The 17,514-nt window shown below is 37.5% G+C and overlaps 1 protein-coding gene across 1 annotated transcript; it reads left to right on the forward strand.

Annotated features, from left to right (window-relative positions):
• The first annotated feature begins 10,581 nt into the window (after positions 1-10,581).
• On the forward strand, positions 10,582-16,972 carry LOC143858931 (putative receptor-like protein kinase At3g47110). The gene is made up of 2 exons (XM_077369639.1): positions 10,582-12,370; positions 16,578-16,972. The coding sequence occupies exons 1-2, from the start codon at positions 10,582-10,584 to the stop codon at positions 16,970-16,972; spliced, it is 2,184 nt and encodes a 727-aa protein (XP_077225754.1).
• The last annotated feature ends 542 nt before the right edge of the window (positions 16,973-17,514 follow it).

The raw sequence follows: 17,514 nt of genomic DNA on the forward strand, positions 1-17,514 counted from the left end.
TCACTTTATTAAAAGTATGGTATGGCCCTACCATAGAATGATCCAAACCGTCCATTAGATGGGCCACATCCTAAATAGGTTGTGCCTGAAAACTAATTTCCATAGGTTCATCCTAACCCTCTGATCTATAGAGGATTAGGATCAACCCTCTAACATTCAGATCGGAGGATTAGGATCAACCTATGGAAATCATTTTTGGGGCCCAACCTATTTAGGATGTGGCCCATCTAATGGACGGTCTGGATCATCCTATGGTGCGGGCCATACCGTACTTTTAATAAAGTGAGGAGTGCCTTCATCAAAATACAGTAGTGCTGATACCATTTCCCAAAACAATTCTTCATCTTTAGCTCTTTCTATGTTTTGGTCATTTATCCTCCGCAAATCTCATCTTTTTCTTATATTTTAAAAACCACCTCTTTTCTAAAAAATTAAAACCTCTTTATTTTCAACACCACTTTTATTTTTAAAATCTCGACCACCAATTACTACGTTTTTTTGCCTTCAATGGGAGCTGATAAAGTTGCCTCTTCAACGATAAATTCGCCCCTTATGGGGCCTAACTGAATTCTTTAGGTGTGAATTTATCGGCCACCCTCCCACGCCTAGCCTAAAATCGATTTCCCTTTTCATATGATTCATTTCGCTTTCCCTCATTCCCACATAGGTGAAGAATGAGGGAGATGATTTTTACCCGACAAGGATGATGCGCCAGCCTTTTAAGTGAATTGTGGACAGACTTTAACGCTTTTTGACGTCACATCACGTTTCAGGGGCACGGGGGGGGGGGTGTTTACACTTGGAGGAATGGAGGGCCATGGCCCCCTCATGCTATATGTGCCTGCGCCCCTTTGGGTGAAAAAATCATCGCCCAAAAAAAGAGAATGCCCAACAGCAAAATGCCACGATTCGTTTTGCAAACACGACCCTATTCGGAAAGGGACCTGATATTTACACCCCTTTTAATTCTGCGGACACCTGCATTTAAACGCCGTGACCAGCTTGGATGAGTTGTTAGTTAGTACAAAAAAAAAGAAAAGGAAGAGTACTTCTAAAATGACGAGAATACCCTTTAAATAAACCACCTATATCATCTCTCACGATCAAAATCTGTAAACCTCGTTTCTACTTTTTCTCTCCCAAAACCCAAATCAGAACTTGAAGATCTTTCTCCAATAACAGAGTAATCCATCTTCGTCTTCTCCATCCATTCACAACGGAAGAAGGGCGAGAAGAAAGAGGAAGTCGATTTCTTCTCCAAACCATAACCCTAACCCTCACCATGGCCACGACAATTTCTGGCCAATCAGGACAATCCCAAGGTGAAGATGACATCATTTTGCCTTCAAGGCCTAAAAGCCTCCCTCCAAGGGAAAGAGTTATGAACTTTGTTGTTTGAGTGTTGCCTTGGAGGTTGTGATTGTGAATTCAATACCTAAAAGTATAGCGGGAGAGAGTTCTGATTTTTGTTGAATCAACTCCATCTGGACGGAATTGTGCCAAGAGATTAAATTTAAAACTGGAATGTTTCATGTCTTAACAATTCGTATTGGAGCTTGTCCTCAATTTTAGTGTCAAGGAATTACTTTCACATATTTTTTCTCTCTGAATTGGATGTCAATATCTAATCAATCCCTTCTCGGGCATTTCACCGAACACTTGAGAAGCAAATCAAATAGCCCAAAATGGAAAACCCTATTTTCATAGACATGAGATATTTTCATGGCCAGAGATAGAGACACCTGTGATGATGGCAAGCTCTTTTTTCGATTTGAGCTTAGAGACGGAGAGAGCTCGAAGGTCTCCATTTTGGTCATGCGAGAAAGACGAAATGAGGGTTCCAGATTTTGGTGAGGCGAGATAAAGGAATAGGGGATTTTGGTAAGGCCAGAGAAAGCGGAAAGATTTTGATTGTGAGAGATGGAATAGGCGGTTTATTGAAAGGGTATTCTCGTCATTTTAGAAGTACTCTATGTTTGTACTAACTGACAACTCATTATAGCCGGTCACTGCGTTTAAATGTGGGTGTCCGCAGAATTAAAAGGGGCGTAAATATCATCTCCCTTTGCAAATAGTCCATAGTGGAAGACTCTTTTTGGATAAACCCCTTTAATCTAAAGACCTATAGTCCACAGTCGAAGACTCTTTTTGCAAAAACCCCTTTAATCTAAAGACCTATAGTCCATAGTGGAAGACTCTCTTTGCAAAAACCCCTTTAATCTAAAGACCTAATAAATAAACTGATGAAGTCAAGTCAATTGATATTTGATAGCCGACACAATCAAGTGACAATTCTCAATATCGATTCAGACAAGTTGGGGGAAAAAAGAGGATCAGTCTTTCTCTGTGAAGACTGAAAAAAATAAAGAAACTTTACTGCTACTCAAGGAATGGAAAAATATAGAAGAAGAAGGGAAGAAGCTCACATGTGAGTGTTGCAAGTATCAAAATAGTAAGTGTGGATATCAGTGAGTGGTGCCATTATCAAAATATGTAACTGTGGATTTAACGAAAAATGGTCCCGTGTGAGTGGTGCCAGTATCAAAATAGATGTGTCGATATCAGTGTGAGTGGGACGGCTGGTGCCCGGTGAATTTATCCTCAAGTAGTTAACCATTTTCAGTCTAATACTAAATATTAAATTGTTTTTTTTAAATAAAAAGTAGAGGGTCTCGTATTCGAGTGTGATCATCATTCCGTGCTGTATAAAGGTTGAGTGTGATCAAATGAAATTGGGAGACAAAAAATAAATAAAATCTTGTCTTTGCTCAGCACAAGAAGAGCTTCAACCCGGATGGGTCTACCAGGTATGAGTCTTCTTAGTGTGCTTTGGTCATTTATCTTCTCTCTAAATCTCTTCTCTGCCATTAACGCAGTACATTCGAATTCTGCAACCGCCACCACCTTACTAGGAAACGAAACCGATCGAATGGCTCTGCTCGCTTTTAAGGGTGGGATAAGAAGTGATCCTCTTGGAGCCTTATCATCATGGAACCATACTCTCCATTTCTGCCAGTGGAATGGAGTCACGTGTGGTCGGAGGCATCAAAGGGTCACTGTATTGAACCTTAGTGGGCAGAACTTGCTTAGCGGGCAGAACTTGGTGGGTACTCTATCTCCTGCCATATCCAACCTCACCTTTCTTAGGGAAATCCACCTCCAAGAAAACAGCTTCAATGGCCAAATATCCCAAGATATTGGCCGTCTATTTAGACTGCGACATCTTAATATGAGCTATAATTCCTTGGGAGGGGAAATTCCATCCAATCTCACCCACTGTAGGGACCTCCAAGTCATCCAATTGAGTTACAATGAGTTGACAGGGAAAATTCCCATCCAACTTAGCACTCTACCGAAGCTATCCTTGTTGTTTCTTGGTCATAATCATCTTACAGGGAGCATTCCACCTCAACTAAGGAACGTTTCATCCCTCACCCGTCTCTATTTATTTGAACGTTTGGTGGGACACACATCCCAGATGACCTGGCCCGAATTAATAACTTGAAATGGATCACCCTTTCTTCAAATTTATTATACGGTACGGTTCCTTCCTCTTTTTATAATAATCTCTCGTTTCTTGTGGTCTTTGACGTGGCAGATAACCAGTTACATGGAACCCTTCCACCCAACATAGGATTTGTAACACCCAGCCCCAATGCTTGAACTCGTTTTAACTTCTTGAAATGGGTGTCATTACCAAAAATCAAGCTCGGGGTTAATTGCTTAGAAATGAGTGTCGTTACCAAGTCGAGTTTAGGAATAATTACTTGGAAGTGGGTGTCTTTTTCTCAAATTGAAGCATAATGTTTAGGCAAGAGACATTGAAAATGGTAAAGGGTGCTATTATCATCAATGGAGTAAAGTCCATTTAAACACTTCTTTTTAAAAGGCTGCTCATTTTGGAAAGCACCATAAGATTGACCGAAAATAACACCTCCACTAAAGTTAAAATTGGCTTTGAATAGAATATCTATTTAGTAGGTAGGATTTTTTTGGAAGCTCTATCATTTCAAGATTCAAGCTTCGTAGGTTTCCTCCTATAGTTTTTCAACTAGTAGAAAATAAGGTAGCTTCTATTTATTCAAAAGGAAAATGACAGGTCAATAATTCCTTGTTAGAAATATTGCTTGCATAACAAAAGAAAAGGCATGTGAGCCTCATCGTTTTGGACAGTTCCTATGGGGGACATTTTGCGTTATCGTATCTATAGAAAGGAGCTGCTTCATAGGCTTATGGGAGGTCCTTGCTTCCATAGTTAGATGGGATTCCATTATTATTAGAGGAAGAAAAGAAAGGTATTTTGTTTGTGAGAAGAGGTATGGGTTTGAAGGAAGAAAATTTGCTTCTTGTTTTTTCTTCTGTCTCTTGTTCTTATTAGCTATGGATTTGAAGGAGCAACAAGTAGTCTATCTAAAGAAGAATACATGGAGGTGGAGAGACAATTCAAGATTCTAAACAAACCAGCAGTTAAGACTATTAAGGTATTTATATTTTCTTTGATCCTAAGCCTCTATCTGGTAGGAATACCTCCTATTGCATAGTGGGTCCTACATTCAGGTGATCCAAACCGTCCATCTGATAAGCGCTATTATGGGTCTGCTGTAATGGTCCAATGTGTATTTTTGCTCGTTGAACGTTGGAGGTTTTCTGCTTTCTCCCACCAAAAATATTTTGTTTGATTGATAGTGTATCAGGCGATTAGAGATCATCATAAGGCTTAAAAAATACAGGAGGTAGGGGCCTATACGTAGCAATGAGTATGTTGGCATTGCATTACAGAAGTGGCGGAGGGTAAGATCTAATGAGGGATATTTCCTCTTGTGGGTCCCTCCTCTGATTGATCCAAGGCGTCCATTTAATAGCCCTTACCCCAAACTTTGGGCCAAAATCTTGAACACAGTCACTTAAATCATTCATCTAATATGATTTATAAATATATAAGTGATATTTGTATGTTACATACAAAAATTGATGGGAGTCTGTACTATTTGCAGACAGAATTTGGACAAATCTTTGATTGTGTTGATACCAAAATAACAGCCACAAGTTTCAACTGGGTGCTTCGCTAAAGGAAATTCTTAGAGTAGCGCTTAAGGTAGGTGATCCTACCCTATGTCAGTGTATTACGTATATTTGCATATATTTAGATTTGTTGCAAGCTTTTATTACAGTTCATTTTATGGAACTTGTTTTGAAAAGGTTTCTCACTGATATCTTTTAGCATGTCATACTAAATGGTTGAATTGTCATTATCCATGAAATGTTTTTAGTCCGAACATGCCTCCTTATTTATACAAAAAGAGTTTTGTGACTAACATGTTTTTGGAAACTCAAATTCATGAAACACTATTGAAAAGCATTCTATATATGATATGGTTTCAATGGTTTGGAACGGGGGAGCCCCCAATGGGTTGCAACGTCTTCAAAATTTATGGCACGGTATTGAAAACATTAAATTGTTTTTCTCTATATTTGTATACAGTCTTGGTATGGAATGGATTCCACCAGTAAGGTTGATCTCTGGTGGGGATCTAGTGCCCAACCTGCCAGTGGGTGAGTACACTGGACGTGATCACGTTGACCGGTCAAATTTTATCTGCCCGTAAGGTTGATCTCGGGCGGCCAGTAGGGAGTCCTCTGGCTATTGATAATATTAAATCGCGCGCTTTAGGACCTGTGAGTCCTGCGAACGAGTGTTCGCCTTGGGTATGCTACTTGCCAATAAGGTTGGAAATTGGCCACAGAGAAGACTGTTAAGTATTTGATTTCTAAGTGGAAAAACTGCAAAACCAAGTGTTTGGAAATATATATTCATTGTCATTGATTTCAAAGTGGAAAACTACATAACCGAGTGGTTGGAACCGTTTTTGTAAAAACGTGTATTTTTCTTATGTAGCTAATGTAGAAATGATTTTCCCGCTTCTTATCAATTTCTGCATAGACTAAAGTTTTATGGCATGTTACTTCTTTTCCGCACCATCATGTTTTCATTTTTCCTATTAGCTGGCTTGGATTTGGAAAACCGGCTGGGCTGTTAGCTCATTATGTGGTTTAACAATTTTCAGATACCGAGGAGCGGCAGTAGACTTGCTGAGTTCAGGCTCTTGGATTGGAGCTTAGGAAATTTCTTGCTTTCTTTCATTATTCGAGTTAGAGACTTTTGTTACTTTATTAAGGTGATTGTCGTCTAATAAGAATTGTTTGGATTTAGACTTATGGACCTAATCTATATTTGTATTTCATTTGAGCTCTAATTGAGACTAAAATTTCCGCATTTATTAGTTACTCTGAATGTTGAGAATAGTTGATTGTAAAGGAGCCTTGCATGCTTGTGGGGGCGACCCTATGGGCGTGCGGCGGCTGTCACGTGCGCCTTACCTCGAATTCTGAGTTCCGGGCGTGACAGTAAAGTGGTATCAAAGCTTAGGCTTTAGATCCTTAGGAAGTTTGAAAGTTTGAAATTAAGATGTTAGCGCCATTCAAGTTTTTCATAGGTCTCTTAAAGCTCGGCTTGTGATATTGTGGATTTTGGAATATGACTTGGAAAGTAGTGGAATGTTAGTCATTACTTGCCTGGTGTGAGAGCTTAAATTATTGTGTTGTAGACTATAGGAATCTAATTTAGACCCTCGAGAAATTTTTGGAGAACTTAATAATGACTTTGAGAATTGTTAAGGTACTACTTATGATTTTACGAACTCTCGGAGCTTAGGCTTATGATCCTGTAGGCTATGAAAATACAATGGATGACTTTTAGGAAATGAGAGAATAAAATATGATTTTGAGACGAGTCTTTGAATGGTTGAATTTTGGGAAACTAGAGAATAAAATACGATATTTAGATGAGTCTTTCAATCTACATAGGAATTATTTAACATTTATTGATTAATTGAAGACAGATTAATTGTGTGAAAATCTCGAGTAGTCGGAATAGAAGATAAACAGTTATCGGCAAATCTTACGGTATTGAAGATGTAAAAAAAAAAAAAAAAAATTTAATTGATAGTGGGTGAATCAAGTAGCTACCGACCATGGTTATGTGAGTTGTTTCAATGAAAAGTTGAAGAGTTATATTCAGAGCCAACTATAATTTAAATTGAGGACAATGAAAATCAACATCGAGTAACAGGGAGGATGTGATGATGAACTCGTACATTCCAAGATCACTTATTTTCGATATGAGATTTAGTGTGCTCGAAAAGAGAAGTAGAGTTACTTCATGTGGACTAGGAGCCTTTGGTTTGGCGTGTGAGTTAACCATGCTGACATGGGACAATATGGTGAGCTCGTTTTCCCAGAAGGCACTAGGTCTATCATAAGAAATAGTTGTACTGGTGTGAGATAATTCGAGCTATTTATTTGTCCCAGGGACGTGACTTGGAAGTTGAGAGTGGTTCCCTTTTTGGCTGTGTATTGTAGTTTGTGTTGGTCTTATTTTCTTACATGTTTAATTATCGATAATAAATAAAAGAGAAGGTTCCATTGAATAGAGTGCGCAGCGGAAGCCTGGTGAGGTTGGTTCTTTTCACCAATGTCAATCTCACTTGTGATCAGCAAGTAAGCATGGTAGATAGGGAAGAATCAAGTTTGTGGAGGTGCATTGTATCAAGTGTAAAGTTTCAGTTTGGAAATGGTTGAAAAAAAAAAAAAAAAAAAAACTATTCCTGTATGTGAATTTCGAGGACGAAATTCTTTAAAGGGGGTAATTATGTAACACCCAGCCCCAATGCTTGAACTCGTTTTAACTTCTTGAAATGGGTGTCATTACCAAAAATCAAGCTCGGGATTAATTGCTTAGAAATGAATGTCGTTACCAAGTCGAGTTTAGGAATAATTACTTGGAAGTGGGTGTCTTTTTCTCAAATTGAAGCATAATGTTTAGGCAAGAGACATTGAAAATGGTAAAGGGTGCTATTATCATCAATGGAGTAAAGTCCATTTAAACACTTCTTTTTAAAAGGCTGCTCATTTTGGAAAGCACCATAAGATTGACCGAAAATAACACCTCCACTAAAGTTAAAATTGGCTTTGAATAGAATATCTATTTAGTAGGTAGGATTTTTTTGGAAGCTCTATCATTTCAAGATTCAAGCTTCGTAGGTTTCCTCCTATAGTTTTTCAACTAGTAGAAAATAAGGTAGCTTCTATTTATTCAAAAGGAAAATGACAGGTCAATAATTCCTTGTTAGAAATATTGCTTGCATAACAAAAGAAAAGGCATGTGAGCCTCATCGTTTTGGACAGTTCCTATGGGGGACATTTTGGGTTATCGTATCTATAGAAAGGAGCTGCTTCATAGGCTTATGGGAGGTCCTTGCTTCCATAGTTAGATGGGATTCCATTCTTATTAGAGGAAGAAAAGAAAGGTATTTTGTTTGTGAGAAGAGGTATGGGTTTGAAGGAAGAAAATTTGCTTCTTGTTTTTTCTTCTGTCTCTTGTTCTTATTAGCTATGGATTTGAAGGAGCAACAAGTAGTCTATCTAAAGAAGAATACATGGAGGTGGAGAGACAATTCAAGATTCTAAACAAACCAGCAGTTAAGACTATTAAGGTATTTATATTTTCTTTGATCCTAAGCCTCTATCTGGTAGGAATACCTCCTATTGCATAGTGGGTCCTACATTCAGGTGATCCAAACCGTCCATCTGATAAGCACTATTATGGGTCTGCTGTAATGGTCCAATGTGTATTTTTGCTCGTTGAACGTTGGAGGTTTTCTGCTTTCTCCCACCAAAAATATTTTGTTTGATTGATAGTGTATCAGGCGATTAGAGATCATCATAAGGCTTAAAAAATACAGGAGGTAGGGGCCTATACGTAGCAATGAGTATGTTGGCATTGCATTACAGAAGTGGCGGAGGGTAAGATCTAATGAGGGATATTTCCTCTTGTGGGTCCCTCCTCTGATTGATCCAAGGCGTCCATTTAATAGCCCTTACCCCAAACTTTGGGCCAAAATCTTGAACACAGTCACTTAAATCATTCATCTAATATGATTTATAAATATATAAGTGATATTTGTATGTTACATACAAAAATTGATGGGAGTCTGTACTATTTGCAGACAGAATTTGGACAAATCTTTGATTGTGTTGATACCAAAATAACAGCCACAAGTTTCAACTGGGTGCTTCGCTAAAGGAAATTCTTAGAGTAGCGCTTAAGGTAGGTGATCCTACCCTATGTCAGTGTATTACGTATATTTGCATATATTTAGATTTGTTGCAAGCTTTTATTACAGTTCATTTTATGGAACTTGTTTTGAAAAGGTTTCTCACTGATATCTTTTAGCATGTCATACTAAATGGTTGAATTGTCATTATCCATGAAATGTTTTTAGTCCGAACATGCCTCCTTATTTATACAAAAAGAGTTTTGTGACTAACATGTTTTTGGAAACTCAAATTCATGAAACACTATTGAAAAGCATTCTATATATGATATGGTTTCAATGGTTTGGAACGGGGGAGCCCCCAATGGGTTGCAACGTCTTCAAAATTTATGGCACGGTATTGAAAACATTAAATTGTTTTTCTCTATATTTGTATACAGTCTTGGTATGGAATGGATTCCACCAGTAAGGTTGATCTCTGGTGGGGATCTAGTGCCCAACCTGCCAGTGGGTGAGTACACTGGACGTGATCACGTTGACCGGTCAAATTTTATCTGCCCGTAAGGTTGATCTCGGGCGGCCAGTAGGGAGTCCTCTGGCTATTGATAATATTAAATCGCGCGCTTTAGGACCTGTGAGTCCTGCGAATGAGTGTTCGCCTTGGGTATGCTACTTGCCAATAAGGTTGGAAATTGGCCACAGAGAAGACTGTTAAGTATTTGATTTCTAAGTGGAAAAACTGCAAAACCAAGTGTTTGGAAATATATATTCATTGTCATTGATTTCAAAGTGGAAAACTGCATAACCGAGTGGTTGGAACCGTTTTTGTAAAAACGTGTATTTTTCTTATGTAGCTAATGTAGAAATGATTTTCCCACTTCTTATCAATTTCTGCATAGACTAAAGTTTTATGGCATGTTACTTCTTTTCCGCACCATCATGTTTTCATTTTTCCTATTAGCTGGCTTGGATTTGGAAAACCGGCTGGGCTGTTAGCTCATTATGTGGTTTAACAATTTTCAGATACCGAGGAGCGGCAGTAGACTTGCTGAGTTCAGGCTCTTGGATTGGAGCTTAGGAAATTTCTTGCTTTCTTTCATTATTCGAGTTAGAGACTTTTGTTACTTTATTAAGGTGATTGTCGTCTAATAAGAATTGTTTGGATTTAGACTTATGGACCTAATCTATATTTGTATTTCATTTGAGCTCTAATTGAGACTAAAATTTCCGCATTTATTAGTTACTCTGAATGTTGAGAATAGTTGATTGTAAAGGAGCCTTGCATGCTTGTGGGGGCGACCCTATGGGTGTGCGGCGGCTGTCACGTCCGCCTTACCTCGAATTCTGGGTTCGGGGCGTGACAGGATTCTCTCTTCCTAATCTGCAATATCTACTTTTAGGAAGCAATCAATTTACCGGACACATTCCAATTACATTATCCAATGTTTCAAGTCTTCAATGGCTTGAAATGGAAGGGAACCAGTTTAGCGGACCGGTGCCTGAAAATATTGGATGGGGAAAGAATCTACTCATATTTGACTTGAGCTATAATTACCTAGGCCTTGGTAGAGCTGATGACTTGAAATTTATCACTTCTTTGACCAACTGTAGTAATCTAAATGAGTTGCTCATACAGAGAAATCATTTTGCTGGCCCACTTCCCAACTACGTAGCCAATCTCTCAACTCACCTTTATCTGTTGGGAATAGGACAAAACAAAATTTATGGTAACATGCCCAGTCAGATCGGGAATCTCATCAACTTAAAAGCTTTGGGTATATATTCAACCTTCATCACAGGTTCTTTTCCCACTTCAATTGGGATGCTCCCGAACTTACATCAACTCTACTTGGGTGGTAATAGTTTGTCCGGGAAAATCCCATACAATATTGGAAATATTACTCAATTGACCAACCTCGACTTAGAATATAACAACCTGCAAGGAAGCATACCTCTATCTCTTGCAAACTGTACAAAACTTTTAAGATTGAGCCTTTCTCAAAATAACCTTACAGGTATGATACCAAAACAAATTATTGGCCTTTCTTCGCTATCAATCGCACTCTATTTGTCTCAAAATTTTTTTACTGGCTCCCTCCCATCAGAAGTGGGTAACTTGAAAATTCTAGAGCTATTGGATGTTTCTCAGAACAAATTGTCAGGTGAAATCCCAAGCACTCTTGCAAATTGTAAGAGCATGCGACAACTTTATATGCAGGGTAACGCCTTCCGAGGAGATGTTTCGTCAGTTTTTACTACATTAACATCCATTGAAGCCCTTGATCTTTCATACAATAACTTCTCAGGGAAGATTCCAAAATATCTAGAGGGGTTTAAGTTTCTACAATATCTAAACTTGTCTTTCAATAATTTTGAGGGTGAAGTTCCAAAACAAGGGTTCTTTGGAAATGCCAGTGCAATTTCAGTCACGGGAAATGATAATCTTTGTGGTGGTATCCCAGAATTAAAGTTGCCTACATGCCCCGTGCTAGCTAATGACAGACGAGGAAAAGCCCATGTTTCTAGAGTAATCATCCTAGTAGTTAGTGCGGTTGTATGTTTGATTTTCTTATTGTGTGTCCCTGCTTCACTTTATTGGGTAAGAAAGTCAAGGAAGAAACCATCTTCCCTATCTTCTATGGAGGGCCGGCATTTAAAGGTTTCTTATGCAGAGCTCTGTAAAGCAACAAATGGGTTCTCTTCAGCCAATTTGATAGGCACGGGAAGTTATGGATCAATTTATAAGGGAATCCTCAGTCGCATTGAAAATGTTGTTGCTGTCAAAGTGCTCAACCTTCACTTAAGGGGAGCTTCAAAGAGTTTCATAGCTGAATGCAATGCATTGAGAAACATTCGTCATCGAAATCTTGTGAAGATCATAACTTCTTGTTCAAGCATCGATTTTGGAGGTAATGATTTCAAAGCTCTCGTGCTTGAGTTCATGCCAAATGGGAGTCTAGAGAAGTGGTTGCATTCAAAATTAGATGGGCAACATCAATTAGGAAGTTTAAACTTCATTAAGAGATTAAACATAGCAATTGACATAGCTTCTGCACTGGATTATCTTCACCATCATTGCCATACACCTATTGCTCATTGTGATATAAACCCAAGCAACATTTTTTTGGATGAAGACATGAATGCTCATGTGGGTGATTTTGGGTTAGCCAAGTTTTATCCAAGAATCATTCAGAGCTCATCTGAAGATCAAAGCAGCACAACTGGATTAAAGGGAACTATTGGGTACATTGCTCCAGGTAATAAATTTATCAATTTTCGTCATCCTGTTTATTCTCAATGAGTTCTATAAAATATTTCGCACTTATTAGGCATATAATGTGGTGCAACAAAGGCTAAATTAGCATCTTGAACCAAAAAAATTACTTGAAAGCATTTCTATATTTATTGACAAGGTATATAGGAATGTTATTTTACATCAAGTGGTCTTGTACATGTCACCCGAATAATAGGCGGCCTTTTTAGTACCCATGACCATGAGTTTTTTATGCAAAATAGTTGAGTAGAAAATGCTAATCATGTAAATGGTTAAAAAATTATAATTTTGGAAAAATTCAGAGAAGTAATTATTCAATTATTCAATAAAATCTCTAATATTATTAGAAAATAATGAGAAATTTTGTAAATAAATTTCCAAAAAACCCATGACTAATGTTTCTCAACAAAAAATGGCCCAACACTCCAATGATGAATCAAATCGTGCTTCTTAAATGAGCTAGAGCAGTAAAACACCCCAAAGACCCATTAGAGAAAATATATTCCAATGAAAGAAGCAAAAGTACCATGAAAAGTGCCTTTTTTCTAAATTATCCAACTTTTCAAGAAGGACCAAAACGCCCTGGAGTAGTCCAATCGGACGAGCCCCTGTTCGATTGAATCCCACTACCGCTGGGCATCATTGCTATAGCCTGAAACCATGTGTGCAACCCCTTTGCCATTTCAAAGATTGGGTGAACCATTTGCCAAGATTGTCGAGAGCTGGACGATCGGCAACCACCCTTGAACGAAGGTATAACTCTCTGAGGAGTGTGACAAAGCCGAACAGTTAGCAACTACTCATCCACGAAGGTATAACACAATATCTACTCTTGCATCTGTAGATTTTTTGTTACTACATCTGTAAATTTTGTGGTTACTGCATTAATTGTGGAGATTTTGGACTTAATAAGATTTTTGGAGCCTAGGATTGAGCATCGTAGGAGGTCAGCTAATGAGGCGGCGGATATTCTAGCAAAGGAAGGAGTCCTTAGGGAGTCCATGTTAGTCGTGTCGCCGGTTATCTCGCCTATCTAATAGGCTTTGTAATGGGTCTGCGGACCACTTTTAAGTATCATGTGTGGGGCATCTTGTCCCCGCCCAATACTTTTTGTCTATTAATGCAATGTCAATTTTCAAAAAAAAAAAAAAAAAAACATAGAGTTAGGTATTTGTTTTCATTCCACTGGTTCGGATGAAGGGTGGGGGCAAGTAGCCACTTTCTGGCATCGACCTCACAAGGATTTCCAGATTAATGACTGCTGCCAAAGATCCCAATTGGCGCATCACAAGTTCACTCCACGCCATCTGCTGAAGGTGCACACACTTCCCTCTAGATGTCAGTGGAGGATGGTTCCGACACTCAGAACCCTTGCTTTCTTTCTAATAAATAGTTGTTTCTATAAATCCCTAGTCAAACATTTCAACTTTTGGTGATTCTTTTCAAAGAAAAGTGGTTTGGAAAAAGATGAACTATGTTCTCCAAAAGAGCTTGAGCACATGACAAGCAGCACTTTCCTAGTCTGGTTAGATGGTTCTACACAGAGTCATGTCCAGGACTTAGGGCTCATAATCCCTATTTGGTGATCCTAGGGTAATAAGTGATGCATTACCTCGTTCCTTCTAGAACTGTAAGAATGCGGTGTGTGTGTGTGTGTGTGTGTGTGTGTGTGTGTGTGTGTGTGTGTGTGTGTGTGTGTGTGTGTGTCTAATCCAAGGAATGAATTTTTGGCAATCCTCGATCGGAAGAGAAAAGATGGAGGAATATTTATAGTTGCTATACGTGATATATGGCAAATCTAGAATCAGGAATGCAAAGGCTAGGGCAAGGCAAGAGTAGCATGTGGGCAAATCCAAGGAATGATTATTGTTTAACCAGCTATCAAAGGTTGTTACAATTCCAAACAAAACTCTCAATAGCTCATTAAAAAGTGTAAAACAATGTGAGTCTTACTCATAATGAAAACATGGTCATGCGAATAATTGTAGCCTTTTGGTAACTATCCTAAGTTCCATTTGTCGATTATCCTAAATTTAAGGTGTTTGATAAATATAAGTCAAGGAGGTTTCTAATAATTCCTAATAATAAATACGAGACTTTTGGATTAATGTTGTGACTGAAATAGTGTTTCTCTTGGAAAGGAAGGTTAAATGATGCCATTTCCCTTTCCGAAGGACGTTTGGTTGATGTGCACTGTTCATTCTACTTCCTTGTGTTTAATGGATTTTTCAACAATTGCCTTTTAAATTGCCTCTCCCAAGTCAACATGAAAGTGAAATTAAAGATTTGACATTTTCAAACTATTTTGTTAGTACTTAGAAAATGACATCATTTCACTTTTCCTTCTGCTTCTACTTATGTTTTACCTTATAAGTAGTATGAAATTAAATTTAATCTAACTGAGACTTGGTTGGTTTTAGATGAAAAAATCATGTTGAGAAATTATCATGGTCCAAAATTGGCTAGCATTTTTTAGTAATACATAGTGGAATGCTATTCATCACTTACATGACTTGATTGGCCGAAACCCATGTTATATTGATTCTTCTAAATGGGTGAAGTACCCGTGTGGGACACATACGTCTCAAATTGCACGAGTCTCTAAGATAGTTCTAGATCTCTTTTATCTGTTTTCTGTTTTACTGGATGCTACAGCCACAACTTCATAATTATCACACATTTTGAATTTTACCCATCCTATTAGTAATTTTCTTAAAAAAACGAAATATTATATCTACTTAACTTATCAAAATTTAAATAGTATACTTGTTAAAATAATATTATTATTTAAAAAATTAAAATTTGACAATCGATTAAAATATTTTGGCGAATCTACAAATCATTCTTTTTTGAGGTTTGACACTAGATAACCATGTCAGATTCTGACACTCTTACCTATACCAGGGGCGGAGCCAGGAATTTGCCCCACGGGGAGCAAAAAATAGTTGTTATATAATAATCAATAGGTTATCTTAAAGTAAAAACAAATTACACAAATTTTAATTCAAATTACTTTCAATTTAAAAATTATTTATATATATTTTTTGCCCACAAAAAATTTACTCAATTAAATCCAATGATTTTTCATGTTTTGATGTATCATAGTTACTAAAGATACGAGATGATCGTTCAATCCTCACTTGATTGTCTTCCAAATTAATTTTGAAGCTCTCACAAGTCATAAGATTTATGAGTAAATAAGCATTCGTAGCCCAAGTATAGGCCACGCCCCCATCAAAACATGAGGGGAAGTGATATATCCACCCTTTTTTCTAGTTGGGACCCAGCTTATGCATAGGCTTGCGTGGAGATAGTGGGATGCATGTACAACATCAAAACACGAATTAAAATGGTAGGCCTCACCCATCAAAACATGTGTAAAATGGGTGGGCCCCACCCATTCTATGCATATGGTGTAAAAAAATTACACCATAGAAAAAATTCCAAACCAGAAGACAATAATCAGTTTTAGATTCAAAATCAATTTTCAAAATCCAAAAACCAACAAGGTCGTTCCACTAAAAATCTAACTCTTACTTTTGTAATCCCTTGTATACACCTTGTTGGGTATCCATATAGGATGGTACTAAGACCATGTGAGTCACCCGATGATGTTTTACAAGATCAATGATCTTGATTTCATATTCATGTTCACTCATGTCCCTTTCTAAATCCCAAAATTATTTGGGATGATCATAAGAAATGACCTTGTATACCATTACCAAGTAGAGGGCAATTTTGTAGTTTTAGTTACAAAATATGGGCACAACTATTGTCTCTTTAAAACTCAAAATTGCTCCTTAAACCAATCATAAAAAAATTCTTGTATGAGGGAAATTTTGTAGTTATAGTTATAAAATATGGGCAATATAAGTAGAAGGAACAAACACCCTTACAATATAAAAAAGATATTCTGTACAACCACAAATCGGCAATGCAACATAGGACAAAACATCTATATTTTCTTTCATTGTGCTAAATCGTTTCTTATGTGTTTCTCTAAAAATTCTAGACTCTTTCCATGCTACTTAGGTTTCTAAATGTGAAGAGATCATTCAATTATCTATCATCTCTTTGATAAAATTTTCACCTTTTTTTCAAAATCAAACCTCATATTTGCTTTTAGTTTCTAACTGGTATCTTATATCCTTTATCACAACAAAAAGTGTAAAAGATGTGTGGAATTGCAGAATATGGGGCAGGTGGTCATGTGTCCACAACTGGAGATGTGTATAGCTATGGGATTATTTTATTAGAGATATTCACTGGAAAGCGCCCCACAGATGAAATGTTTAAGGATGGTCTAAGTCTTCACAAACTTGTCCAGTTGTCTTTGCTTGATCGAGTGATGGAGATTTTGGATCCATTAGTTCTTGTAGATGATGATGAAGGAAGAGCCACAAACATTACTGAGAATTACAATGACAAGATACGTCGTTTGCAGGAGTGTTTGGTATCTTTAGTGAGGATTGGAGTGGTGTGTTCTGCAGAATCTCCGAGAGAACGAATGGAGATGGGAGGCGTTTTAAAAGAAATGTGTTCTATTAGAAACATATATCTTGGTGCTGGGATCCACAGAGAATGATGAAATAGGGCCTTATTTCTCACTGAAGGTTTATCTTACCTCAGTAATTTTTGAGATACTATGAAAAAAGAAAATTTCACTGCTACATCCGCTTTTGTTTCCCACTGGACAAAGATTACCATTTTACATGTTATTTCTTTGATGTATTTGTAAGTTAATGTTATATTATTTGCGTTTTGTTCGGTGGTGCCACTTGCAAGTAATGTTTTTTTCTCATATATATATTTTCTTTACCTATTAATATAAAATAACTATCAAATCTTGAGTGTGAAGGTTTCCATTGCGATACATTGATCAGTCCATCTTGGGAGATTTATGGAAGATGAATACCAAGCCATTAATTAAAATAAGGTTGCTACATGTTGGAAATTAAAGATAAGTTTGTGGAAGAAGGCTTTATTCTTCATTCTCCTTTTTTCTCCTTTCATTTGAATTTGTATGTGATGAATGCGTTTCTTCACATTCAGTATTGGAGAAACCCTCTCTCCAAGTTTGTATGGAATGAGATAGGCCTATTTTGATGAGAAACACTCTCCTACTTT

The sequence above is a fragment of the Tasmannia lanceolata genome, unplaced genomic scaffold (assembly GCF_043159265.1).
Source record: "Tasmannia lanceolata isolate RefF3 unplaced genomic scaffold, GAP_Taslan_0.1 ptg000029l, whole genome shotgun sequence".
In the NCBI taxonomy this organism is placed as follows: domain Eukaryota; kingdom Viridiplantae; phylum Streptophyta; class Magnoliopsida; order Canellales; family Winteraceae; genus Tasmannia; species Tasmannia lanceolata.

Coding starts and splice junctions, on each gene's coding strand:
- LOC143858931 (XM_077369639.1), top strand. CDS start 10,582: ATGGAAGGGAACCAGTTTAGCGGACCGGTGCCTGAAAATATTGGATGG. Junction 12,371..16,577: donor TATTGGGTACATTGCTCCAG/GTAATAAATTTA, acceptor GTGGAATTGCAG/AATATGGGGCAGGTGGTCAT.